The sequence below is a fragment of the Bos javanicus genome, chromosome 29, assembly GCF_032452875.1.
Source record: "Bos javanicus breed banteng chromosome 29, ARS-OSU_banteng_1.0, whole genome shotgun sequence".
NCBI lineage: Eukaryota > Metazoa > Chordata > Mammalia > Artiodactyla > Bovidae > Bos > Bos javanicus.
The window spans coordinates 49,834,067-49,858,826 of NC_083896.1; the positions used below are offsets into that span (position 1 = coordinate 49,834,067).

Below are 24,760 nucleotides of genomic sequence, written 5' to 3' on the forward strand. Positions count from 1 at the left end.
TCAGGCCCCCAGGCCCAGGTGGGACTGGTGCTGTGGCCCCCTGCTTGCAGGGTCGGCGTCCACGATCAGGGCCACGTGTACCTGCTAGGGGCTGACCCCCGCCTTCCGCACCCGGGGCCTCGTCCTTGGTGACCCCGCCTCCCTGAGTCAGCCCTGTTGTCCCCGGGGACGCAGGGGAGCCCATGGCGACGACTCAGGGCTCTCCGGGATCTGGGCTTTCCATTTCCCAACCGGACCTCCTGCTTTGTTTACCAGTGAGTTTTAGCTTGTGATGGCTCCCAGTTTCCTTCCGGGCTGGATGGGCATGTAGTGAGGAGGTGGCAGCCCCAAGGCCACTGGGCAGGTCTGACCTGTCCCCTCCGTGCCTCTCAACTCAGGTCCAGGCTGGCAGCCTGGAGGCCAGTCTCCGAGGGACCTCAGGACGCCCCCTGGGCCGCGTGTCTGGGCTGAGAGCCACAAGGACTCCGTGGGCCTGCGGCCAGCCTCGGCGGCCTGCTCCCACTGTTCCGGACGTCCAGGGCCCGGCCAAGTCTGGCGGCTCCTCTCTGGGCACACGCCCTGCACATTCCTGTCTTTGCCCTTTGCCCAGGCAGTACCCCCTCCCCTCACCATCGCCTGCCTGCCCTCCTGCCCACCCCCACCTCCCGTGTTCAGCCTCGGGCCAGCCCCCAGGGCTCTGTCACTTTAAGAGGGCGATGCCCGTGGCCATGGTTGGCTGGGAGCGCCTAGGATGAGGTGCCACGTCTCACCCGGGGGTGGGACCACAGGGACCGCTCGCAATCACTGATTTGTGGCCAGGCAGGCTCTGCCTTCTGGCTGAGAGGGCCACTGCTCTGTCTCCGGAGCCTTCTGTGGCTCCCCGACACCCTTGGTTCTACCCCAGGCCCCTGGCCAGAGCCCCGGGCACTCACTCTTCCTCCTGCACTCCAGGTGCCCCCGGTTCCCACGACCTGGGCCTCTGCTCCTCTGCCAGGAGCAGCAGCTCCTCCTTCCTTCCTGCTGCAGGCCCCGCATGCCTTCCATACCCAGCTCAAATGTCAGCCCCTCGGTGCCGACCACATCTCCCTCCTCTATGACCACGTCTGACTCGCCGACCTGATTCAGCAGCCACTTCCCGAGGCTCCTCCACCATGGGGCCCCTTGCTGGCCAGTGCTGGAGGTGGGGCTGTCACAGGTAAGGGGACCCAGGCAGGGGCTGGTGACGTGGCCTGCTCCGGAGGGGCCGGGGCAACTGGCTGTGGTCAAACACCCCTCACCACCAGCTCAGGAGGGCATTGCCCTGGAAGCCTGAAAAGTCCAAACTTCGGGCAGGCGGGTGGCGGCTCATGGGGACGGGCTGGCAGCCACCCCCCTAGCGGAGCCACAAGCGGCCACTCAGAGGGGCAGGGCGTTGCCTCCCTGGGCAGCCAGGTGGGAGACTCCCTGGGGAGAGTCAATGTCCCGCACCCGCAGCCTGACCCGCCCCCCAGACTCACCAGGAGAGCCCATCTCTCTCGTCAGTGATGTTCTCGGGGCCTGCTCGGCGCTGGGCGTCTGCACTGAGGGTGCGCAGGGGCAGGGCAGGCCCGGCCCCGCCCCTGGGGGCGGGTGGTGAGGGCTGGATCTGGCCGGGAGGACCACAGGAGGTGCCTGGAGCGGGCAGGTCGAGGAGCACGCGAGGGCCGAGGAGCCCGAGGCGGGCAGGAAGCCGGGATGCGTCAGCCCCCAGGCGGGTGGGCGTCCCAGGCCGGGCTGGATGTCTAGAAGGAGACAGTGAGTGGGGGCCGTCCAAGCCAGCCTTCCCACCTCTGGGAGCTCCCTGGGGGCCGCAGCCTCGCCGCCCCAGCTGGCCATTCCTGGGGACCTGCGTGTGGCCCAGGCCCTGGGCCCTGCTCCTCCTACAAGCCTGGGAGCTCCAAGGGGCTCTGGCCCGGCTTTACCAGGGCCCCTCTGCCTGCTGCCCAGGGATGCACTTGAAGGGTGGGCCAGGGAGGGGTGGGGTGATGCCTTGGGAGGTGGGGGGCCGCAGGGGTGGGGTGAAGCCTTGGGAGGTGGGGGGTGTCTGGGGCTGCGCAGGTCTTGAAGGCAGAGCTGCGGGTTGGCTGGTGCACAGCACCCAGACCTGGGTTGGGGGTCTGACTTGAACCAGCAGCCGGCTAGAAACAGGCCTGGGGGCCGCTGCAGAAGGGCAGAGGGAGTGGGAGCCAGGCGAGACCTGCGGGGCTGAGTGAAGCAGCGGCTGCTGGAGTCTGCACGCAGGCAGAGCTCCAGAGTGTGGCCCTGGGTCGGGGTTCTCCCCAGATCCCCACCCAGGAGGCTCCCGCCAAGCTGTGGCAACAAGGCCGGGGCCCAGAGCGGCTCGCGGCACCTGCTTCTGAGGTTCTGAAGATTGAGGAAGGGACTCCCTGGTGGCCCAGGGCTTAGAGACCTGCGCTCTCACTGCTGAGGGCGCGGGTTCGGTTCTTGGTTGAGGAATCAGCAGCCCACAAATGGGACGGCATGGCCCCCAGATAAAGTAAAAGAACAGTTGAGATGAATGGACAGAGAACAACGTGTTGGTTTTAGGCTACATAGAAACAGCCTGACAGGCGCATGCATTGCCCAGGGTCCCCGCGGTGAGTCTCGCTCATGGCTGTCACTACACAGTTACAGTTTCTTTCCCCAAAGGAGGACCCCGATCTTGCTCTCCATCCCCACGTAAGGGCTGCGGGAGTCTGAGGCGGGGGCGCTGTGCCCCTGCCACTGCGTGGGAGTAGAGACCGGAGGGGCCAGTGTCCTCGGGGCAGACCCCAGGCCCGGCTGGACCCTGGGCCCCTCAGCTGGGAAGCAGCAGGCAGAGACGTCGGCAGAATGCGGCTGTTTCCGATTTATAACCTAACAGCTCCGCGCGCTCTGGTGACTGAGCTGTTTTCGGCTGGCGTGGTGGCCGCAGGGTCTTCTCAGCGACCCCGTGGGCCAGACAGGGCTCCATTTCCAAGTGGTTCCAAGTAGTGGCATCTGGGGAAGCCTGGGCATGTGGTGGGGGCCTCAGGGTTGTGATGGGGAGCCCAGGTGTGTAGTGGGGGGGCCTTGGGGGTGTGATGGGGAGCCTGGGCATGTGGTGGGGGGCCTTGGGGGTGTGGTGAGGCACCTGGGTGTGTGGTGGGGGGCTCGGGGCTGGGGCTACTACCCGATTTCTGGAACCCGGTCCACACCGGCCCCAGCGAGCCCCAGAGGCCTGAGGCCCTGCCTGCACACAGTCCCCCAGCACCCCGTGGGCCCAGTAGTCAGGATGCCTGCTGGGCTGTGAGGCCCAATCTGGGGCACCCTGCCCATCAGCTGAGCAAAGGGCATCGCCTGCCCCACGGGGCAGAGAACCCAGTAAAGGCCCACGGGCGGCCGGGGCTCTGGTCCTGCCCTGGCTCTTGCCCCTTCCCCATGCTGGGTGCCCACGCCCTGCTGTCAGTCAGACCCTGGTTTGTCCATCGGCAGCCGTGGCTGCCCCCGTGCCCTCAGCCCCTTGGCCTCCAGCCGGTGGCTCCTTGGGTCCCTGGCCCGGGCTGTGGCTGGGATATGGGCGTCTGCCATCCAGGTGTGCTCCTGGGCAGACAGCTCTGGGGACTCAGGCGGCAGGAAGCAGAGGTTGGGGGGGCGCCGTCCTTTCTGGGAGAGGCAGTGTGAGGCCCCAGGTTCTCTGGCCCCCATGTGTCCAGCCTTACCTGTCCCGGAGCTGAGAAGCCCAGGCTGGGACGCAAGGTGCTTACTGGGCGGGCAGGCTGCTCCAGGGGCTGCAGCCCAGACCCCCGTCTCTTTGCAGATGGCCTTTGGGGAGGGTTCTGGGGATGCTGCCCCTAGGAAGCAGCTCCGGGGGGCTGTCCCTGTCCCCGAGCCAAGGGCTACAGGTCAGCGAGCTCCCTGTGAGGTCTAGGGGAGGGTCCCTCCTGCCTCTTCCAGCTCCAGGGGGCTCCCAGCCGTCCTGGGCTGTGTCTGCCTCACGCCAGTCTCTGCCATCACGTGGCCTCCCCCATAGTCAGAGCTTTGCCACTAGCAATGGCGTTTCAGTTCAGTCAGTCGCTTAGTCGTGTCCGACTCTTTGCGACTCCATGAACCGCAGCACGCCAGGCCTCCCCGTCCATCACCAACTCCCAGAGTCCACCCAAACCCAGGTCCATCACGTTGGTGATGCCATCCAGCCATCTCACCCTCTGTCGTCCCTTCTCCTCCCGCCTTCAGTCTTTCCCAGCATCAGGGTCTTTTCCCATGAGTCATCTCTTCGCATCAGGTGGCCAAAGTATTGGAGTTTCAGCTTCAGCAGCATCAGTCCTTCCAATGAATGTTCAGGACTGATTTCCTTTAGGATTGACTAGTTGGATCTCCTTGCAGTCCAAGGGACTCTCAAGAGTCTTCTCCAGCACCACAGTTCAAAAGCATCAATTCTTTGGCACTCAGCTTTCTTTATAGTCCAACTCTCACATCCATACATGACTCCTGGAAAAACCATAGCCTCGACGAGACCAACTTTTGTTGGTAAAGTAATGTCTCTGCTTTTTAATGTGGTCTCTAGGTTGGCATAATTTTCCTTCCAAGGAGTAAGTCTCTTAATTTCATGGCTGCGGTCACCGTCTGCAGTGATTAGGGACGCCGGAGAACGCTGCTGCCCCATCCCCGTCGTGGGGTCTCGCTGTCCCCGCCTGGTCCCTGCTCCCCGCCTCTGGGCAATTGCTCCCATGGTGGGGTGATCCCAGACTTGCCTCCCCGCCGCCGACTACTGGGCGGGTCCCCCGGCCCCCTACATGTCTTCTCAGTCCTCTTTGGGACCTAGAAGCCTCTCAGATGTGTCCCCCGTGAGTGGGATTGCCACTTCCGCACTGCGAATGCCATTCCTCTGCAGCCTCCCTTGGGAAGACCACCAGAATTTCAGTTGCTCAGGCTCCGGTCCTGGGGCCGTTGTTTGACAGATGAAGCATTTGAGCTTCTTGTTCATTTTGTCTTGCGGCTGGTTTCCGTTGTGACCCAGAGGAAGAATTATAAAAGTCTGAGGGAATACTCAGCAAAGGAGTATCCTATGTATTTGATCAGGAAGCAGAGAACTTTTTCTATAAGAGGTCAGAGGGAAAGTATTTTAGGCTTTGTGGGCCCCAGGTCTCTGGATCTGTGTTGCAAAGCCTCAGTTCCCCTAAGGAAAGCAGGTCAAGGCTGCCAGTCAAGAAGGAGGGGCTGCCTGCTGATAGAAAGGGGTTTACAGAAACACGACTGTCATCCAGCCCCCGGCCGCCACTGGCTGACCCCGAACGATGCAGGTGGCCAAAGCGGCTAAACCAGACGTTTACGGCCGAACTGAATCTCACAGTGGCGCTTGGTCTGGGCACTTACGGTGGCTGGGCGTCCCTGTTAAGTTGCTTCGGTCGTGTCTGACTCTCTGCAACCCCATGGACTGTTAGGCCGCGAGGCTCCTCGGTCCATGGGATTCTCCAGGCAAGAAGACTGGCGTGGGCCGCCATTTCCTCCTCCAGGGAGCTTCCCAGCCCAGGGATCGAACATGCAGCTCCTGCACTGCAGGCAGATTTTTTACCACCAAGGAAGTGCATGGCGGCCTCATCCACCACTTTTAAATGCAATACAGTAGCGTTTCAAGAGACTAAAGGGTTTCCCCCACAGTTTACACAGAGTAAAGGGCTTTCCTCTTTGCTTAAACAATGATGAGCTTTTCAAATGGCACCAAAGCCAGATCATGGCCAAATCGCCACATACAAATCTAAAAATCGAGGAAGACAAAGTGGATTGCATCTTCTTTCGATTGTGGTAAAATATACACAATAACAGAAAGTTTACCATTTCAACTGTTTCCGAGTGGCATTAATCACACTCACGCTGAAGAACCAAGGTCACCATCCGTCTCCAGAAATCCATCCATCCTGCCAAAAGGACACTCTGTCCCCGGTAAACCGCCCCTGCCACCCCGCCCCTGCCACCCCGCCCCGCCCCGGCCCCCGGCCCCAGCACCCTCCTTTCTGTCTCTGCACTTGATGACCACAGCCCAGAAGCTCACCGCTGACCCTGTGGTTGCCACATCCTCGGGCCCCGTGGGTCACGCACCCCTCCTGGACTGTCCTCGGCGTGGGGATGGTGACCACTGCCTCCTCCCTGTCCTAACACTCGGACTCCCGGCCCCCCGTCTGCTCACCAACACGCGCTGAGCCGGCCTACCCCCTGCCCCCTCCAGCCCAAACGCACATCCTAGACTCACAGCTGTGGCCGGCAGCTCCGGACCAACCCACTAATCCGCACCCCACTGGCCGTGCTGAGACCCGGCCCCTGGTGCCCGTGATTGTCCCCGGGGCCCCTCCGGGCCTGAGAGCTGGCCCTGCCCGCAGGGGCTCCCCTTTGCCCCTCCTGGCCGCCACCATGGACAGATCTGACCATCGCTGGGTCTCCTGCCCCCTCCACCCCATCAGCCATCCACGGTCCACTCTGGGGGCTCCAGTTGCCACTCCAGGCCCCTCACAAGCTTTCAGAGCCCCCAGGATGACAGTCAGACATAAATTTCCCCCCTTTTTTTGGGTGGACCCCTCTCCCTTTCGTCCTGACGGTCCTGCATCTGTTCACTGGCCCCACTCCCCACATGCACCCCCTCTCTGGAGGCTTCCTCTCCTCTGATCGGTTTCAAAGCCAGGGTCGGGGGAGGGAGCGCTGTGGTCCGTTCCTCATCTGGGGAAGCTGGGGTGAAGCCAGTGCCCAGAGTTTACTGGCGCCGGCGGGGAGTGCAGGGGCCCTCCTTCTCCTAGTGTCCTCCTGCTCTCCATCTTTCCCAGCACTGGAGCCTTTTCCAATGAGTCAGTTCTTCGCATCAGGTGGCCAAAATATTGGATGTGAGGCTAGGATGTGCATTTGGGCTGGAGGGGGCAGGGGGTAGGCTGGCTAAGTGGGTGTTGGTGAGCAGATGGGGGGCCGGGAGTCCGAGTGTTAGGACAGGGAGGAAGCAGTGGTCACTTCGGCATCAGTCCTTCCAGTGAATATTCAGGACTGATCTCCTTTACGACAGACCGGTTGGATTTCCTTGCAGTCCCAGGGACTCTCAAAAGTCTTCTCCAGCACCACAGTTCAAAAGCATCAATTCTTCGGCGTTCAGGCTTCTTTATGGTTTAACTGTCACATTTGTACATGACTACTGGAAAAAGTGTTTGAAATTATCCATCAAAATTGGGGGGGAAAGCCCCATATTCAAATATCTTTTCAGGGACTGAAAAATACAGGTGTGCGATGTCAGCAAGGTTGGGGGAATGAGGAGGCTGGCAGGACCCAAAGCTGCGACATCTGCCTGGAGGTAGGGACGAGGGGGCGTCTGAGAGTGCTGCTCCATGGCCCTGCTCAGCCTGCTGGGGGCTGCGATGCTCGAACACGTGAGTGCCTGTCGGTGGTCTCGCCCTGGAGGAAGGTGCCAAGGCAGCCAGCTTCGACCACCTCGCGGACCCCAGCCGGAGGGTACCGATCCCTAGAGGTCAGGCGTCTGATTCCATCTTTCTTGGACCGAAATTAGTCCTCATTCAAGTGCTCCCCCAAATCAACGAGTGCGGGTGCCCGCAGAGCATGCGGACAGGAAGGCAGCCCAGCGCGGGGGCACGCAGGCTCTGTGGGAGTCAGTGTTTGCCCTCAGGATGCTCTTCTGGATTCAGTGCCTGTTTCCAGCAACAAGCTGCCCTGTGGCTGTGGTAAGAGCCTCCAACCTGCCGGCTGTGGCTGGATCTCAGGATGCCCTCTACTTGAGGGCAGCGACGCAAGTCCCAGGTGCCCAGGGCCAAGACACTCCCCCTGAGAGTGCTTCACAGCTCTCCCAGCTGGTCTCTGCTCGATCACTCCCAGCCGCGGGGTGCTCACTGCCTTTGCAGCACTTTCCTGCGTTGAGGGGCCGTGGCTCTCGGCCGGCCCTTCTGTCTATGGAGCTGAAATCTGCTGCCCAGGGTGCCATCCCCACCCCTCTTATCATGGGTCCTACGTCCAGAAGGGTGTCCTGTGTCTCCTCTGTCTGAGCCACCCCCTAAAGGCTGGGTATGCATCCTTCCCTCAGACTCCAGGTGAGGGACAGGCCTGTGGAGGTGGAGTCCTGCCCCCCCACCCCCTCTCCTCCCCATCACGTGGCCCTGGTGCCAACCCCCGCTGCCCAGAGCATCCCGGCTTCTCTCCTGCCCTCACCCTCAGAGGCTGCTCTTGCTTCTGGCCTGGAGTTGGTGGTGGGCCCGGCTGGGCCCTGTCAGCGGGACCTGGGAGGCCGCTGGAAGGGGCCGGACCCTTGACCCCCCAGGTCACCCCTTTCCCAGGGCCTTCCCTTGGGGAGCCAGGCAGGCGGCCGCCCCAGGCCCTGGCCAAGGACAGAGAGGACGCCACGCCACGGAGCGAGGCCCAGCAGTGCACCGGCGGCCTGGCCGTGGCCGTCTGGGACCCAGCACCCCATCAGGCCCCCAGGCGGAAGTGGGTGGTGCCGGCAGGGGCCGGTCCCGGGGTTCTCAGGACCAGGGTCTCCTCTGGACCTGAGAGAACAGGGCTCCTGGTCACAGAGTGGCCTCTATGACGGGCCTCGCAGACGAAAATCTGAGCTGAAAGTGAGGTACGGGCATGGGGCCCCGAGATGCTGCCAGCCACCCTGTGTCCCTCCGTGGAGCTGGCGGCAGCCAGTCAATGCGGGCTCCCAGAGAAAACACTCAGACACACAGACACACGCGGGCAGCACACACCAGCACCCCCGAGCACCCCAGAACTGGTTCAGCACAATATTTGCTCTGAGCCCAAACCAGACCCCAGGCTGGCTGCATCCCTTCCAGCCCCGCCTTCCCCACAGTGCACACAGGCCCGCAGGGAGACCCCAGCCTGGACCCTGCATGTTCACTGAGGCAGTCGGGGGCGGACAGGACCCTGGACGCGGAGCCTTCTGGATGTGAGACGGTGGAGCGGCCTGTCTGGGGTCGAGGGAGGGACCTGCAGACCCGGGCAGCCTAGTGCATAAAGACGAGGTGGTGGCTCCTTTCTGGGAGGCTCCAGCCCATTTCAGGCAGCCCCTGTGGGGTGTGGCGGCCAGCAGCCCCCAGCCTCACAGGGAGACTGACAACAGGGAAGCCGCCTCACTTTCATGCCCTCCAAGGCACACAGGCCCGGCCACGCAGTGTCTGACCTCAGGGAGCCTCACCAGACCCCAAACAGAGAAAGGCTCTGGATCTTTACGGGAGTCACAGAGCCCTGGGGACCTCTGGCTGACTCAGCCCACTCAGCTATCAAAGAGCCCAGGGCTCCCTCAGGGGTGCCCTCTGCACCCACTGCAGGAGCCCCTGTTCTCCGGAAGCACCTTCCAGAGCAGGCAGAGAAAGCCCGGGTCTGCAGAGCCCAAAGGCCGCTTCTAGGAAGGAGAGTCCGGCAGGCTGGTGAGCATCTCAAGGCCGAGCCGGGAAGCGCCTGTGCTGGATCCGTGTGCACCTCCACAGGCAGGGCCCGGAGGAGCGGGTCTGAGCTCAAGGCTGCAGGGTCCCCACTCCCAGCCTCCGTCCTGCCCCTTCGCCAGGCAGGGTCCACCCGGAGGGACGCGCTCTCCTGATGGGGAAGTGGCCCGGGGCTGTGCCAGGCGCCTTCCAGAAGTGGCTGCAGAGCCCACACTGCTCCGCCGTATCCAGACCTGCCCTCAACCCCTTGGACCACAAGGTGAGGCTGAGGCCCCCTGAGCCTCTAGGGGGCCCCTCCTTGTCCCAGACGGATGCTCTGAGGCCTGTAGACCTAGAGGGCTCTGGATGGACCAGGGCCAGAACACAGAGCATCCAGCTGGGGAAGCCCACGGCAATGCACGGGGGAGATCCGGGAGCTCCCAGACCGGGACCCTCAGGACGTGAGGACAGCACCCCAGGAGGCCAGGGCGCCCAGGACACTGGGCACGGGTGTGTGCCAGCCCCACCCCAGCCTGGCCACGGGGAGACAGGACGGAGGGTGGAGGCCAAGCCCAGGAGGCGCAGACTCGTTCTAGTCCACGTTCCTCCGCCCCTCGATCACTCCCTCAGCCATTCCCTGAGTCACTCGTTAACAAGCTCGTTCACTCACTCACTCACTCACTCATTCTCTCACTCACTATTTCATTAACTCACTTATTCACTCACTCATTTGTTAAGTCCTTCATTCATTGGCTTGCTCACTCATTCACTCAGTCACTCACTCGTTCATTTATTGGGTAGCGCATTCACTCACTCACCCACTCGCTCACTCTCCCTGTACTCAGACTCAGTGGACACCAGACACCGTTCCAGATGCTGAGGTAGAGCTGTGATCAAAACAAACTCCTCTCGTGAGGAGCTTGCGTTCAAGGAGCAGAACCTTGGGACCCCCACCCACGCTTAACACCTGGATTGTGCCGGGTGTGGCTGTGGGATGGGGCTTCCCCTCCATCCTGGGGGGCGGCCTTGCCTCCAGCTGCGCCCAAGGAACAGAGAAGGACGCCCTCGCCAGCTCCGTGCTCCGCTCAGAGCCTCGCTGACCTAGCCTGTGGCCCCCGCTGTGCACCAGCCCCCAGGCGGGCACACACAGGAAGGGGAGACAGGCTCAGGATGAATGAGACAGATCAAAGGCACAGATAAGGCCACGCAGAGCAGGGTCTGGAAGCACTTAGGGCCTGGGGAGGAGGGGCTGCCGCCCTGGGAGCTCCATCTCCAGGCCAGCCTCAGCTGACTGAGCCCGGCTCCCGTCACCAGCACAGAGAAGCCACGCCGGGGTATGGCACCCTGTCGGCAGGGTGAGGGTATCCAAAGCCTGCTGTCCAGCTCTGTAGCCAAGTCAAACCCCCACAAGCCCTGGGGGAGCCCCTACCCCCGAGCCTCAGTTTCCCCACCTGTCAATGGTGCCGTGCACTGGGTTAGGGGCTCCCACAGAAGTTCTGTGGACAGATGGGGTGGCCTGGGGAGGGAGTGGGTGGGAGGACGGGGGATAGAAGGGTGTCGGGGGCTCAGGGCAGAGGCCCAACCTCCCTGGCTCCGTCCCTGGGGCACTTCTGTCCTGGGCATCCTCTGGGCACCGCTGGGCACCGCTGGGGTGCCCACCTCCTGCAGACAGCCACCCCTAGGGCCGCCTCTCCTGAGCTCCAGACTCACCTGCATGTCCGCTCCACGTGCCCTGGAGCCAGAACCACCGCCGCCCTCGCTCGCACCTGGGGCAGTGCCATCCAATCACCCCAGCTGGGATCTGGGGGCCCCCTTCATGCCCGCTCTCCCTGGGGCTCAGGTCGAATCGAGCCCGCCCTCCTGATGAATTCTCACCTGTGTCTCCCTTCGCTGAAAGCTCCTGCCCACAGCCTGCCCACGGGCCGCTGTGCCCTCTGGCCCCCTTCCCGCGCCTTCAGACACACGGGCGTGTCGCACGGCCCACTGTCTCGCCCCGTCCGAGGCCCAGTCCCTCTTTGTCCCTTGCACCTGGAACATCGCGCGGGCTCCTGACTGTGCTCCCCGGGGATCTCCCGGGGCCCGGCTCAGAGGCAGAGTTCTGCCTGTGGGCCAGCCTGGCTGCCCGGCTTGGAATTCACACCTGCCGCCCCAGCACAGCCCAGAGGCTGGATTCGCCCGGTGCCCGGCACCTACTTCAGGCCGCCGTCATCCTTCTCTCCAGCATCTCCAGCCCCCTCCCAGCCAGCGTCCACTATGCCCCTTCTGGTCTGCACTTCCTAGGTCCACACCCTCCATGTGGCCCCCAGGTTCCTGCCCGATGGACCCTGCCGGCCCCTCCGGGGAGCAGACACTCACACCCTGGGCAGCGGGAGCCGCGGAGAGCTTTCACCCGCGGCCGAGGTGCCGCCACATCTTCCCTGGGGCAGGGGCTGGGCATGGGGGCGGGACCTCCTGCGGGCCTCGATGCCCTGAGCACCCGGGTCCCTCTGTGTGGATCTGAGCCACAAACTGCTGCTTCCCGCCCTGCCCAGCCCCGTCCCCACCCTACCTGCCTCCCTCATCCTCACCCTCCTCTAGGCGGTCTCCCGGGTCTCCAGGGACCTGGCGGCCAAGGCTGGCCCTGGCACCTTCCTGCCCTCCTCCTCAGCCCTCTCGCTGGCTCCATCCTTGACCCCCAGACGTGCCATGTCCCCTGCGCTTGGCCTGCTCCTCTTCCTGTCCTTGCTGGTGGACGTCGCCCACCGGCAGAGCTCCAGGTCTCCCCGGCCAGTCTGCTGTCCCCTCCAGTCTTCAGCCCTGAACCTGACCCGGCATGTGGCCAAGGGACGTCCCAGGGGACGGCCCACGAGCAGCTCGGTTTCCACCTGTCAGAATGAGGGGTTCCCTCTCTTCCTCTGGACGATGGAAGGGGGACAGGTGACCTGTGGGAGGAGCCTGGGTCCCGGAGTCCCACCTGGAGGCCCCGCTGTTAACACCCACCTGAGCAGTTTCGCGAGCTGGAGGAAGAAGGTGGACTGTCTGAGAGGGTAGCTGGCTCCCCTGACGGGTTTCCCCCTCCGAGGCCTCGCCAACGGCTCGGTGCGGGGCTGACCGAGCGCTGAACGCCCCGCAGGCCAGGGCGGCCTGATCCGCGGTCACCGTGATGGGTGCAGCCACTGCTGTGGCCCTCAGGCTTGGGAGGCCGTCAGCGTTGTCAGCCACACAAGTTCTTAATTTTTTCTTCCTAAGGCTACTTTTTCATGTGTTTTATAAAGAGGCTGAGTTTTGTTTTTTTTTCAGGCTATGAAAATAATGTATCTTTGCAGAATGCACCTTGGACGGTGGCGAAGGAAACTGGAGAAGAAGAAATATTGCTCAGAGCACGGAGGTGAGTGAGGCCTCCCACCTATGCCGTCTCGGCCCTATCTCATCTCCGTCACTGAAGCGGTGGTTCTGGCATTTGAAACGTCATGGTGAGGAGGGGGCTGATGGCAGGCAGACAATGGAACTCGGGGTTATGACTGAGTTACTCGACGGAAGGACCATGAAAACCCGAGGGCAATGCGTGCACGCCAGGGACTTGAGCAAGAAAGCCAGTCCCTTGCGGCTCCCAGAGAGAGGTGAGCTCCAGGGTGACCATCAGGTGTCCAAGCCTCTGGTGCGGGGCTGCCGCCATGGCCCTGCTCAGGAAAACCTGGGACCCCGACGGTGGAGCCGGGACGGCTGGATGGACGCCCCCGGGATGCTGAGTTCCAGCCTGAGCTTCACGGGCGCTCTGAGCCTGCGTGGGAGCAGACCCCTTCCCTGTGAGGAGCCGGGTCCTTTCCTGGCTTCCAAGCCAGCTGCAAGCCTGGCATCACCGCATGACCCAGCGTGCAACCTGCAGGACCTTACCAGAGGGGAGGGAGAGTCAGACAGGGACAGACGGCAAGGACACGAGCCCTGAGTATCAGCAGTGGGAGGGTGACACCCACGCGGCTGAGCGTGTAGGGGAGCAGGGGCTCGCCCGGCCGCGAGGGCCGACGGGATGCGCACCGCCGACCAGGCTGGCGGCTCCCGTTTCCTACAAATCCGTTTACGATGCTGTTTTAGTTTCTGGTGTGCAGCAAAGTGATTTAGGTAAATATGTGCTCTTTGTACGCTTCTCCATTACAGGCTATCACACGACACTGAATACGGTCCCCTGTGCTGTCCAGCAGGCCCCTGCTTTTGGTGTGTTTTATACGTACGAGTGTGTATCTGCTGATCCCAAGCTCCTGCTGTATCCCGCTCTCCTCCTTTCCCCCTTGGTAACCGCAATTTCCGTTTCTATGTCTGTGAGTCTCTTTCTGTTTGTATCATTTTCTAGATTCTACATATAATTGGTATCATAGACTGTCTGTCTGTCTCTGTCTAACTTACTTCCTTAGTATGATACCCTCCAGGCCCATCCATGTTGCTGCAAATGCCATTGTTTCATTTTTTATAGGTGAGTAATACTCCACTGTGCGTGCGTGTGTTGTGTGTGTTGTATGTGTGTGTGCGTGTGCATGCATGTGTGCATGCGTGTGCACGTGTGTGCATGCGTGTGCCTATGTGTGCACGTGTGTGTTGTGTGTGCACGCGTGTGCATGCGTGTGCATGCGTGTGCATGCGTGTGCCTATGTGTGTGCACGTGTGTGTTGTATGTGTGTGCATGTGTGTGTGTGTGTGCACATGTGTGTGTTACTCGCTCAGCAGTGTGCGTCTCTTTGAGACCCCATGGACGCAGCCTGCCAGGCTCCTCTGTGCATGGAATTCTCTAGGCAAGAATACTGGTGTGGGTTGCCATTCTCGTGATATATATACATCGCGTCCTCTTTATCCCCTCATCTGTCAGTGGACGCTTAGGTGCTTCCATGTCTTGGCTACTGTAAACAGTGCTGCTATGAACACAGGGTGCGTGTGTCTTCCCGATCGTGGTTTTGTGCAGATGTAAACCCAGGAGCGGGGCTGCTAGGTCGCCGTTGCTGCTGCGCAGCCTCTAAGTTGTGTCCAACTCTTTGTGACCCCGTGGCTGCAGCACGCCAGACTTCCCTCTCCTTCACTATCTCCTGGAGTTTGCTCAAACTTGTATCCATTGAGTTGGTGATGCTATCTAACTATCTCATCCTCTGCACCCTCTTCTTTTGCCTTCAGTCTTTCCCAGCATCAGGGTCTTTTCCTATGAGCTGGCTCTTCACATCAAGTGGCCCAAGTATTGGAGTTTCAGCTTCAGCATCAGTCCTTCTAATGAATATTCAGGGCTGATTTCCTTTAGGATGGACTGGTTTAATCTCCTTGCTGTCCAAGGGACTCTCAAGTCTTCTCCACACCACAGTTCAAAAGCATCAATTCTTTGTGCTTGGCCTTCCTTATAGTCCAACTCTCACATCCATACACGACCACTGGAGAAATCATGATTTTGACTATATAGACCTTTGTGGGCAAAATGATATCTCTGCTTTTAATATGCTTTCTAAGTTTTTCATAGCTTTTCTTCCACGGAGCAAGCGTCTTTTAATTTCACGACAGCACTCACTGTCCACAGTGATTTTGGAGCCCAAGAAAACACAGTCGGTCCCTAACCTTCCTTACTGGACCTTTCAGAGTGCCCTCATAGATCCAGTTGTTGGGACTACTAACTGCCAAGTGTCTCAGTGTCAACTATAAATTCAGAGACCCTGACAAGGACCGCTGAGTGGGTCTATGAGCCCAGCAGACCAGTGTTGCTGGGCGTTGACCTGACTCTGTTTATTTCTTGACCCCGTGGGTGTCCTCGTTAACAGGGACCCATGGCAGCTCTTCAAGATCAGGGTATTGGTGATCTGTATTTAACACCCCCCACAAGCACACAGCCTCTTGAGTGAATGGCCTTGGTTACTCAGGGGAACAGTCGAGGGACCCCAACAGCAGTGCTTACCGTGACGTACGGGACCTTCCCCTCTCCAAGCAGCAGGTTCTGGGTCTGAAAACAAAGGCAAATGCAGCTCCAGGGCTTTGACTGGGGGCCGTCACACCTTCAGCCTCTTTCAAGTCCATCCCTGATGCCTTTTGAGAGCAGCTCCGCCGAGATACAGGCCACCTGTGGACATTTGCAACTCACCGCCTGACAGGTTTGACATGTGTCAGACTCACACGCACGCATGTCGTGTGACCTGCAGCCAAAGCTGGGCGGCACGCACACGCGTGGCTCCCAAGGAGTCCTTGTGCCTCTCCCCCACCAGCCCCACTGCAAACGCTCACTGTTGCGTTTTCCGGAGCCTTCTGTCCTTGGAACCAGGCAGGGAACCCTCCTGTTCCTTTGGCTTCTTGCATTCCGCACTGCCCCTGCCAGCCTGGGCTTCCCTGGTGGCTCAGCTGGTAAAGAATCCGCCTGCAACACAGGAGGCCTGGGTTCCATCCCTGAGTTGGGAGGATCCCCTGGAGAAGGGAAAGGCTGCCCACTCCACTATTTTGGCCTGGAGAATTCCATGCACTGTATAGTCCGTGGGCTCCAAAGAGACACGCCCGAGCGACTTTCACTGTGACTGCTACCGCCTTCCTGAGCACTTCACCCATTCCTTCTCACCGCCCAGTGGACTCTGTCCCACAGAGTTGCCCCTGTTCGCTTTCATGTTTTTCTGCTGATGGGCATTTAAGTTGTTTCCAGTTTGAGATTTTTCCAAATAAAGGTCTCATGAGCATCCGCTTGCAAGTCTTCGTGTGGACATGCTTTCTTCCTCTTGGGTAAACATTGAGGTGGGGGGTGGTTGGGGTGTATACGGGAGGTGGGGGTGGGTGGGTGTATATGCTAGATGGGGAGTGGTTAGGGCATATACATGGTAGATGTGTATTTGACTGTTTATGAAACTGTACACTTGGGGCTTCCCTGGTAGAAGTGTGGAAAGAAACCACCCACCAATGCTGGGGACAGGTTTGATCTCTGGTCCAGGAAGATCCCACACACCAGGGCAACTAAGCCTGTGCACCACAGCGACTGAAGCCTGCACGTTTCAGGGCCTGAGAGTCAGAGCTCATGGGCCTCTGTGCCACTCCTCCTGACACCCAGGCGCCCCAAGCCAGCAAGTGGCAACTACCCAGCTCATGTGCTGTGGCTACTGAAGCCCGTGCGCCTGGAGCCTGGGCTCTGCAACGAGAGAGGCCACCGCAGTGCGAAGCCCGAGCATGGCAACTCCAGAGCCGCCCCCGGTCTCCGCAACTAGAGAAGAAAGCCCGTGTGCAGCAGTGAAGACCCAGCACAGCCAAGCGTAAACGAATACACACAGTGCTGTGTGCACGTCGATCTCAGGCAAAGGTTTAAAACATATTTTTTTTAAAAAAAGAAGCTGCGCATTGGAACATAAATGGATGCAGCCACCGTGGAGAACAGTGAAAGCTCCTTAGAAAACTAACAGATTTACCATGTGATCCAGCAATCCCACTCCTGGACATACATCCAGAGAAAACTCTATTCGAAAAGATACACACACCCCGGTAGCAGCAGTATTTACAGCAGCCGAAACACAGAAGCAAGCCAAGCGTTCATCAACAGAGGCCTGGGTAAAGAAGACGCAGTGGATGTACACAATGGAATATCACTCAGCCATAAAAAGGAACGAAACAACGCCATTCGCAACAGAGTGGATGGACCTAGAGATGATCAGGCTAAGTGAAGTAAGTCAGACAAAGACAGCACCATGTGAGACCACTTATGTGCGGAACCTCAGCCGTGACACAAATGAGCGTCTCCATGAAACAGAAGTAGACACACAGGCATAGAGAACAGATTCGAGGTTACCAAGGGGAGGGGCACGGGGAGCCACGGGTCCCAGGAGGCGCTAGAGGTGAGGACCCGCCTGCCGACGCAGGAGACATTCCGAGACGTAGGTTCGATCCCTGGGTCGGCAAGATCCCCTGGAGAAGGAAATGGCAACCCAATCGAGCATGCTTGCCTGGAGAATCCCACGGACAGAGGAGCCTGGTGGGTACAGTCCGTGGGGTCACAGAGTCAGACACAGCTGAGCGACTAAATGACAACAGAGACGGAGTAAGTGATCACGAGCCGCCCGTGAGCAGTCCTGCGTGATTCCCAACTGCCGGCCAGGTAACCGATCACGAGCCGCCCGTGAGCAGCCGTGCGTGATTCCCAACTGCCGGCCAGGTAACCGATCACGAGCCGCCCGTGAGCAGCCGTGAGTGATTCCCAACTGCCGGCCAGGTAACCGATCACGAGCCGCCCGTGAGCAGCCGTGCGTGATTCCCAACTGCCGGCCAGGTAACCGATCACGAGCCGCCCGTGAGCAGTCGTGCGTGATTCCCAACTGCCGGCCAGGTAACCGATCACGAGCCGCCCGTGAGCAGTCGTGCGTGATTCCCAACTGCCGGCCAGGAGGGGTGAGCAGGAGGGTGACACGAACCCTGCTCCGCTCAAGGTCTGACCCGCAGGGGCTTCTGGGGCCCTGTGGCTGGGGACACGTCTGGACCCTTCAGAACGCACGTCACTTCCCCTGTGAGGTTGGTCTCACATGGCCCAGCGGGGCTCAGCTCTGCAGAGAGTGCAGTCCCCACCAGGAGTTTCTGTGGCCGTGTCTGGGGCGGCGTGGAAGCCCTTGTGGGGAGTAGCGTGGCCTGGACCAGGAGACAGCCCTGCACACCCTGCTGCTGACACAGCGCCCGCAGGAGAGAGGTGGAATGTTCTGCCCACGGCCCAGCTAGAGGGGCTCCTTGGTGAACATCAAAGGCCTTCGTCAGGAAATGCACAGATCACTGAACTGAGGGGTAGAAGCAGGGGGCCACCGCCCACTCGCCACCCCACTCAAAGCCTGCCCAGGGCTGGGGCTGTGTCCCCAACTCTGGCCTGGGCATGGCTGCCCCCAGGGCCTCAGCGTCCTCGTGTCCAAGGGCCAGCAGAGAAGCCCTGCTCAGCGGGAGGAGACAGGGCTGCCGCCGCCCCGCATGGCCTTGGGACACGTGCAGGACTCAGGTGGGCGGGGGTGCCTCCTGGTCCTCCCGGCCCAAGGGTAACCATGAAGAGGCAGGGTCGGCAGCCCCAGCCTCAGAAGGGCGTGCTCCAGTGCTCAGACCGCCCAGCCGAGGGGTGGAGCGAGCTTAGGAGCAGGGTGGTCTCGGTTGGGGGCCGCCGCAGCTGAAGGTCACACAGAGGGCAGCCTAAACAGAAGGGGTTTATTTCTCACAAAACTGGAGCCCGCAGGTCCAAGATGAAGGTACCAGTGTAGGGAGACTGGTCAGGGTCCTCTTTCCGGCTCACAGACAGCACCTGCTAGCTGAGTCCTCTCTTGTGGGGAGGGGGCTCGGTGGGTCCCTTTCTCAAGGGCTCTTATCCCATTACGGGGGCTCCTGGCGCGGGTGAGAGGCCCTGAGCCGCTCTCCCTCGGATGGGGGCTTTGGGAGGAGCAGGGAGAGGTAAGCTCAGCAGTGGAGGGAAGGCAGAGATGGGCTGGGGTCAGGCCACAGGGAGGCCGGAGGTCCAGACCACAGGTGGGTGGGCGGGAGTCAGAAAAGGAAGGAAGGGCCCAGAGGAGCATAACGGTGGAGGACGTGTGCAGAGCATTAATAACGGAGAATGGGTGTGAGTTACGGAGAATGAGGGGCGGCGAATGGAGCATCAGGAATGGAGTACGGAGTATGGAGAACAGGAAGTGGAGCACGGAGAAATAATCGCGGCGTATGGAATATAGAGCATGGGACAGCCGCGTAGTTAGTGGAGGAGGAGCATGGGGAGTGAGGGACGAAGAATGAGACATTAAGAATGGAGTATGGATTGCAGCGTGCTATTAACAGAGATGGAGAGTGGAGCACTGATTGGAATATGGAGTATGAAGAAGAGGGGATGGAGAATGGAGTGTTGATAACGGGGTGCAGAGAATGGAGTGCAGAGTGCCAGTGGTGGAGCATGAAGTACTGGGGATGGAGAGCTGAGTGGAGCAGCAGTGTGGAGCGTAAGGGACGGAGCAGGGAGTACGGACCACAGACCTGGGCGTGGAGCACGGAGGAGAGGGATGAGGACTGGACGGAAGAGCATTAACAACGGAGTGTAAAGTACAGAGCGTGACCAGTGGAGAATAGAGTGTGGATTCTGGAGAGCAAAACATGGAAAACGGAGTGTAGAGCATTAGTAATGGAGTGCGAAGTATGGAGAATGGAGTACTGAATGGAGTAGGAGTGTGGAGAACAGGAAACGGAGCATGGACTATTAATAACGGAATGTGGAGTACGGAGACTAGAGTGTGGGGGATTAATGCTGCAGTGTGGGGGATTAATGCTGCAGTGTGGAGCACCGAGCGTGGAGACTGGAGTGTGGAGGATTAATGCTGGAGTGTGGAGCACTGAGCGTGGAGACTGGAGTGTGGAGGATTAATGCTGGAGTGTGGAGCACCGAGCGTGGAGACTGGAGTGTGGAGGATTAATGCTGCAGTGTGGAGAACAGAGTACCCCCGCCAGATGGCTCGTAGGGTCCCTAGAGGTGGCGATCTGCTTTAGAAGCAGTGGCCCCCGGAAAGACCTTGAGGGCACTGTGCTCAGTCAGACGGGCAAACGCTCCATGATCTCAGCCACCTGTGGAGTCTAAAACAACTCAGATACAAGGAAGGAACTGGGTTGTCCCAGGCAGGGGTGCGGTGTGGCCCAAATAGGCAAAGAGGTCCCAGGTCAGGGGGCCCTTGAGCAGCCAGGTCAGCGCCACAGATCACAGGGAGGCTGAGGATGTGTGCAGGGTGACCATGCTCCTGCCCCGGAGTGGACACCACGTGGGCACTGCCATGAGGGAACAGAGGTGCGGTGGGGGTCACTGGGCCCTGGGCGAGCCGGAGGACAGGGGGGACCAGGGGCCAGAGGGACGGGGCCAGTGCGGGGCTCCTGGGGGGCTGGGGCAAGGAGGGAGGCCCGGTCCCGGCGCTCAGGGCTCGGGTTCCGGAAGGATGCTGGGTGCACAAGAGAGAATCACCCAGAACGGAGGCAGGAGGAGTGTCAGAGGGCAGAGGTGAGCAGGCGGTAAGTGCCCAGGGCTGAGGGGAGACCTGAGGTTGGGAGGAGCACAGACTCTGTGCCCGGAAGGTGATGTGAGCCTCGAGGCTGGGAGGTCTCAGGGAACAAGGAAATGGTCTGGAAGCCCACTGGGGAGTGAAGAGGAGGCTTGCCTGCCTCCAGGCCAAGGGCCCCAGCCTCCACTGTGGCCCCTCACCCTCCTGAAGGCTGGGCAAACCTAGGTGTCCACTTGGCTGCAGAAGGAGCCAAGGTTCAGGACAGGTGGGGCGACCCACTCTCTGCGCCTTACAGACCCTGCTGCCAGCAGACACCCTACCTTCAGCCTCCTCTGCCGGGGCCCCTCTCCCTATTGGAGCCTCCCTCCCCACCCTCTCCATCTCTGGCTCCCAAGCCTCTGGGCGGGTTTCCACCAGCCAGATCCTGTCGAGAAGGACAGAGACTTGAGAAACTGGGACCTCGACGGCCCCTCCTAAAACCGCCTGAGCACACCCAGCCTTGCACGCCTCCACGTGACTCCGACCTTGGGGCGCGCCTCCCCACCCAGCCCGCAGACACGCACCCGCCTGCCCAGCCCCGGGCTGGCCCCGCCGAGCCTGCACAGAGCAGCCACAGCTGACTGGCGGGGCAGGTGCCTGCAGCCCCCCATGGGGCTCAGAGTGCCCATCAACCTGCCCAAGGCGGGAGGCTGGGCGCTGGAGCAGGGTGTGTGGGGGGGCACCTGCAAGCCATCACCCTGGGCCCAGGTGAAGGGCGCGGGAGGGGAGGGGGTGTTGCACAAGCCAGGAAGCAAAGGTTGGGGAAAAACAAATGTTATAAGTCAGCTTTCCATCCCTTCCACGAAAAGGCCCTCCATCCAGCCTCGTGGCAAGCAGGGCAGCCTGCCAAGGTTGCTCGCCCACACGCATCAGGTCCCTTCCAGGCCACCCCCCAGCCCTGGGTCTTGGTCCCACCCCCCCCCCAGCAGTTCTCTCCTGAGGGGAAGGCGCTAGGGCCCCAGGAGCTGTCCGCTCCCTGTGCGGCCTGGGGCTGAGCCTGGCCACCTATCGTCAAGCCGAGTGACGGTGACAGGCTGGGGAGCATGTCGCGGGGTGGGAGTGGGGGAAAGCCCTTCTCCTGTGCACCCGCGACCCTCCCCTCCCGCCACAGGGAGGCCCCCATGGGGGTTCCCCAGGTCCAGGCAGCCCCCAGACCACAGACAGGCCAAGACCCGGCCAGGACCTGAGAGCAGATGGGGAAACTGAGGCCAGGGAGGAGGGGTGGGAGGGCGCAGGGAGCATCCCGGCCCTGGGAACCAGCCCTCGATCCCGGGGTGGGAGTTGGGGCTGGCCTGGCACTGCTGGTGCCCTCCAACCTGCCCCCTCCTCCGTGCCCTCGTCCCGGGCCGTGCCAGGGTGGGGAGGGCTCTGACAGGCGGAGCCGGTGTGACCATCAGGGCAGACCCCACTGGGCTGGACTGGAGTCCGGCTGAGACAGCATCTGCTTCAGGACCCCAGACGTGCTGAGAAGGGTGGAGGTCGGCTGGGGGCTTCTGCCCCCACCCCAGGTCGCAGCCCCTCAGGTGGGCTGGGTCTGGCCCAGGTCCATGGAGTTCCCCCACCGGGCCTCCCTGGCTCCAGGCTTGCCCTTGCTCAGGAACCTTCTATGGCTCCCCAGCACCTGCTGGAGGACTGCCCTCTTGCCCTTCAAGTGGGGAGGGGCCCCAGCCACTGCACCCCTTACCACCCCATTGCCCCAGGTCCCAGCATTGAGGCAGAAGGGGCACGGGGCCTGCTCCCACCCCGTGGGCTCCACCCAAGGTGTCCAGCGGCCTCTGGGGAGACCCCCACAGAAATGGAGCCCCAGGTCCAGAGCCTGGTCCTTCCCTGGGGCGGGGGGGGGACGTCAGTGGGGAGGCCTCCTGCTGGGAGGGTCAGCAGAGTGCAGCTGAGTCTGACAAGCCTGGGAGTGAGGGGGAGCTGTGCCCACATCCCTAGCAGGCCAGGAGACTCTGGGAGCCCCGCAGGGCCGTGGGAGCGTCCTGGGGACCTGCCCGACAGAGCTGGGCTGGGGGCTCAGCCTAGGAGTGCCCCCCGTCCCCCGCCTTCCTGTCCTCCCCTGGCTGCACTGTCCTTGCCCAGCAACCTCCTCAGACCCCCGCCCAGGGCCTCCAGCACTCGGGCCTCCCCAGCCAGCCTCTCCCACGCTGCCTCTTCCAGGCTCCAGCCGCAGCCACACCCCGGCCCCCTCTCAGGCCTTTCCTGAGCTGCCCCTTCCCCCCAACCTCCACCCCGGTGGTGCCCCTGGAGCCCCCTTCCACAAGCACAGACTGGGTGGAGCTGCGGGCCTCGGGGTCTCAGTCCCGGCTGGGCTTCGGGAGGGGCCTCCACTACCCGCCCCAGAGGATTGGCCCCCTGCGGGGGGAGGGTGGCGGGGATGTGGTCAGAGGGCAGAGGCTGCAGGGCTGCTGGGGGGTGGGGGAGATGCTTGTCAGGAAGCCCTGGGTTTGGGGAGCAGCTGGGAGGAGTGGGCAGGGGTCCTCACACTGGGGAGGGAACTGGGGGTCCCCCCTAAACTGGCTCAGCCCAAAAACCTCAGCCCACACGTGTCCTTCCCCTGCAAACAGCTGAAATGTTGTTGTCTCCTGCGCCCCCGTGAGGTCAGCGGACCTCATGACACCCACTTTGGCCTCTGAGGTGGGGTGTTTGGGGGGCTGCAACAGGGGGGACCCCTGCCCCTGTTCCAACCAGCCCCCAAGCCAGGCCTTCCTTCCTGGTTTCTCTGCCCGGGCGGCCCAGAGGCCTGAAAAGAAGGCAGCTCTTTCCAGGTGAGGCCCCGCCCCCTCTCCCTTCCTTGAAACTGGGGACCCTCCTGCCGGCCACAGAGGCCCCTCAGCTCCTGGGCCCAGCAGGCCGGCCGCACAGTCCTAAGGGGAGCCCCAGGCCTGGCCTGGGCAGGACTCCAGCTGCAGGCTGGGCCCTGCCCGTGGTTCTCGTGTGGGCTGAAGCTTTCAGGGACACAGCACGACCTCTGATCTCCCGGGAGCAGAGCCTGGGGGTCACAGTGCTCAGCGTGTGAACGCTGAGCCCCGGCTGCAGGATGAGGCTCCCAGGAGACTGGTCTTGAGCTTTTCAGGCCGGCCGGCAGGCCTCAGTCTAAACAGAGGACGCTGATAAGAGGGTGGTGACCAGGAGGCCCAGGCCACCCACCTCCACACGGCCTCCTGGGTGCTGCAGGCCTCCAGGGAGGGACACTCAGGAAGGACCGCCTGTGTGCTGGCCATTTAGCCCCAGCGGGGGGAACAGGCCTGTGCCTGGGGGGCTTGGGCCCCAGGAGCCCGTTCCCTGGGCCTTGGATCACGGGGTGCGGCCCAGAGACCAGCAGACCAGGTCCCTGCAACGGGGAGCAGTAGGAAGAAAGAGGGGCCACAGGCACCTCAGGCCCCGTGAGCTGCCGGCGGCGCCCTGAGCGCTCCGCTCCGCCCGACTGGCAGGGGCCCTGAGGAAGCAGAGGCTGGACGCTGTCAGGGGGCGGGAGGAGGGGTGCTGGTCACACCCGTCCACCTCCCCCAGGGCCAGGGGCCGCAGGACACGCAGCCCCCCACGGTGTGAACCGGGAGTGCAGCAGCCCCTCCCTTCTGGGGGGTCTCAGCACACAGGAGGGGCTTCCCTCATCCCCAGGGAGCCCCCTTCAGATCAGACTGTGCTTGGGGGCAGGGTGGAGATGGGTCCGTTGGAGGGGAGCCTCCAGGCAGGCAGGAACCCCGGACTCTGGCGAGGGGCATGTCAGAGTCCCTCAAGGAGGGGTGAGGGGAAGTCCTGAAGTGCCCCCCGGCTCCATCAGCTGACCCTGCGAGGCTGGGGTCAATGGAAGCCACATGCCTTCCCAGAAGAGGGGCTCTGCGCCCCCTCCCTGCCCCCCAGGCCCACTCGTGCTCCGCTGCCCCCCTCCCACCACTCGGCCGCCTCATGCCAGTCCCTCCAGTGCTGGTGGCCTCCAGGCGAGGCCACCTGTGTCTTTCGCTCGGCCTCTCCCTGGCAGCCCAAGGTCCCTCCTCCTCGGCCGGTGGGTGAGGTCTGCTTAGTGGGGTCCTTCCATGCCTCCCTCCCTGGCTGGGCCCCTCCTCCCACCTCCTGGCGCAGGAAGGTGGATGGACAGCTGGAGCAGGCCCATCAGGCAGGCCCTGGGAGGGGGTGTCCCGGCCACATGCTCAGAAGCACCCAGGAGCATCCCCAGGGGCTCCGACCTGCCCTGACAGCCCTAGGCAGATGTTGGTGGTGGGGCGGCCTCCTGGGGGCGTCCAGCCGGGCTGCCCGACCGTCCACCCAGAAGCCTGTGTTCCAGCTGCAGAGCCAGGCTCCCCACAGGCAGCGGCTGTGGACCGCCCCCCCCCGACCCCAGGGCCCCAGGACCCAAGATCAGGACTCTGCAGGCCCACCTCCAGGGCCTTGCTGTAGACC

The 24,760-nt window shown here is 61.9% G+C and overlaps 1 protein-coding gene across 4 annotated transcripts; it reads left to right on the forward strand.

Annotated features, from left to right (window-relative positions):
* The first annotated feature begins 723 nt into the window (after positions 1 to 723).
* On the forward strand, positions 724 to 13,915 carry LOC133241618 (uncharacterized). Of its 4 annotated transcripts, none has more exons than XR_009734648.1 (4): positions 724 to 1,174; positions 7,196 to 12,348; positions 12,668 to 12,729; positions 13,497 to 13,915. XR_009734648.1 is itself a non-coding variant. In XM_061407390.1 (4 exons), the coding sequence occupies exons 3-4, from the start codon at positions 12,048 to 12,050 to the stop codon at positions 13,285 to 13,287; spliced, it is 921 nt and encodes a 306-aa protein (XP_061263374.1). In that variant the 5' UTR covers positions 724 to 1,174; positions 7,196 to 9,368; positions 9,506 to 12,047; the 3' UTR covers positions 13,288 to 13,515. The 4 variants fall into 4 exon arrangements, 2 of the variants coding, with proteins under 2 accessions (XP_061263374.1, XP_061263375.1); XR_009734649.1 differs by having other exon boundaries at positions 7,196 to 9,368; positions 9,506 to 12,729; XM_061407390.1 differs by having other exon boundaries at positions 7,196 to 9,368; positions 9,506 to 12,348; positions 12,668 to 13,515.
* The last annotated feature ends 10,845 nt before the right edge of the window (positions 13,916 to 24,760 follow it).

Coding starts and splice junctions, on each gene's coding strand:
- LOC133241618 (XM_061407390.1), top strand. CDS start 12,048: ATGTCCCCTGCGCTTGGCCTGCTCCTCTTCCTGTCCTTGCTGGTGGAC. Junction 12,349..12,667: donor TGTTAACACCCACCTGAGCA/GTTTCGCGAGCT, acceptor GTATCTTTGCAG/AATGCACCTTGGACGGTGGC.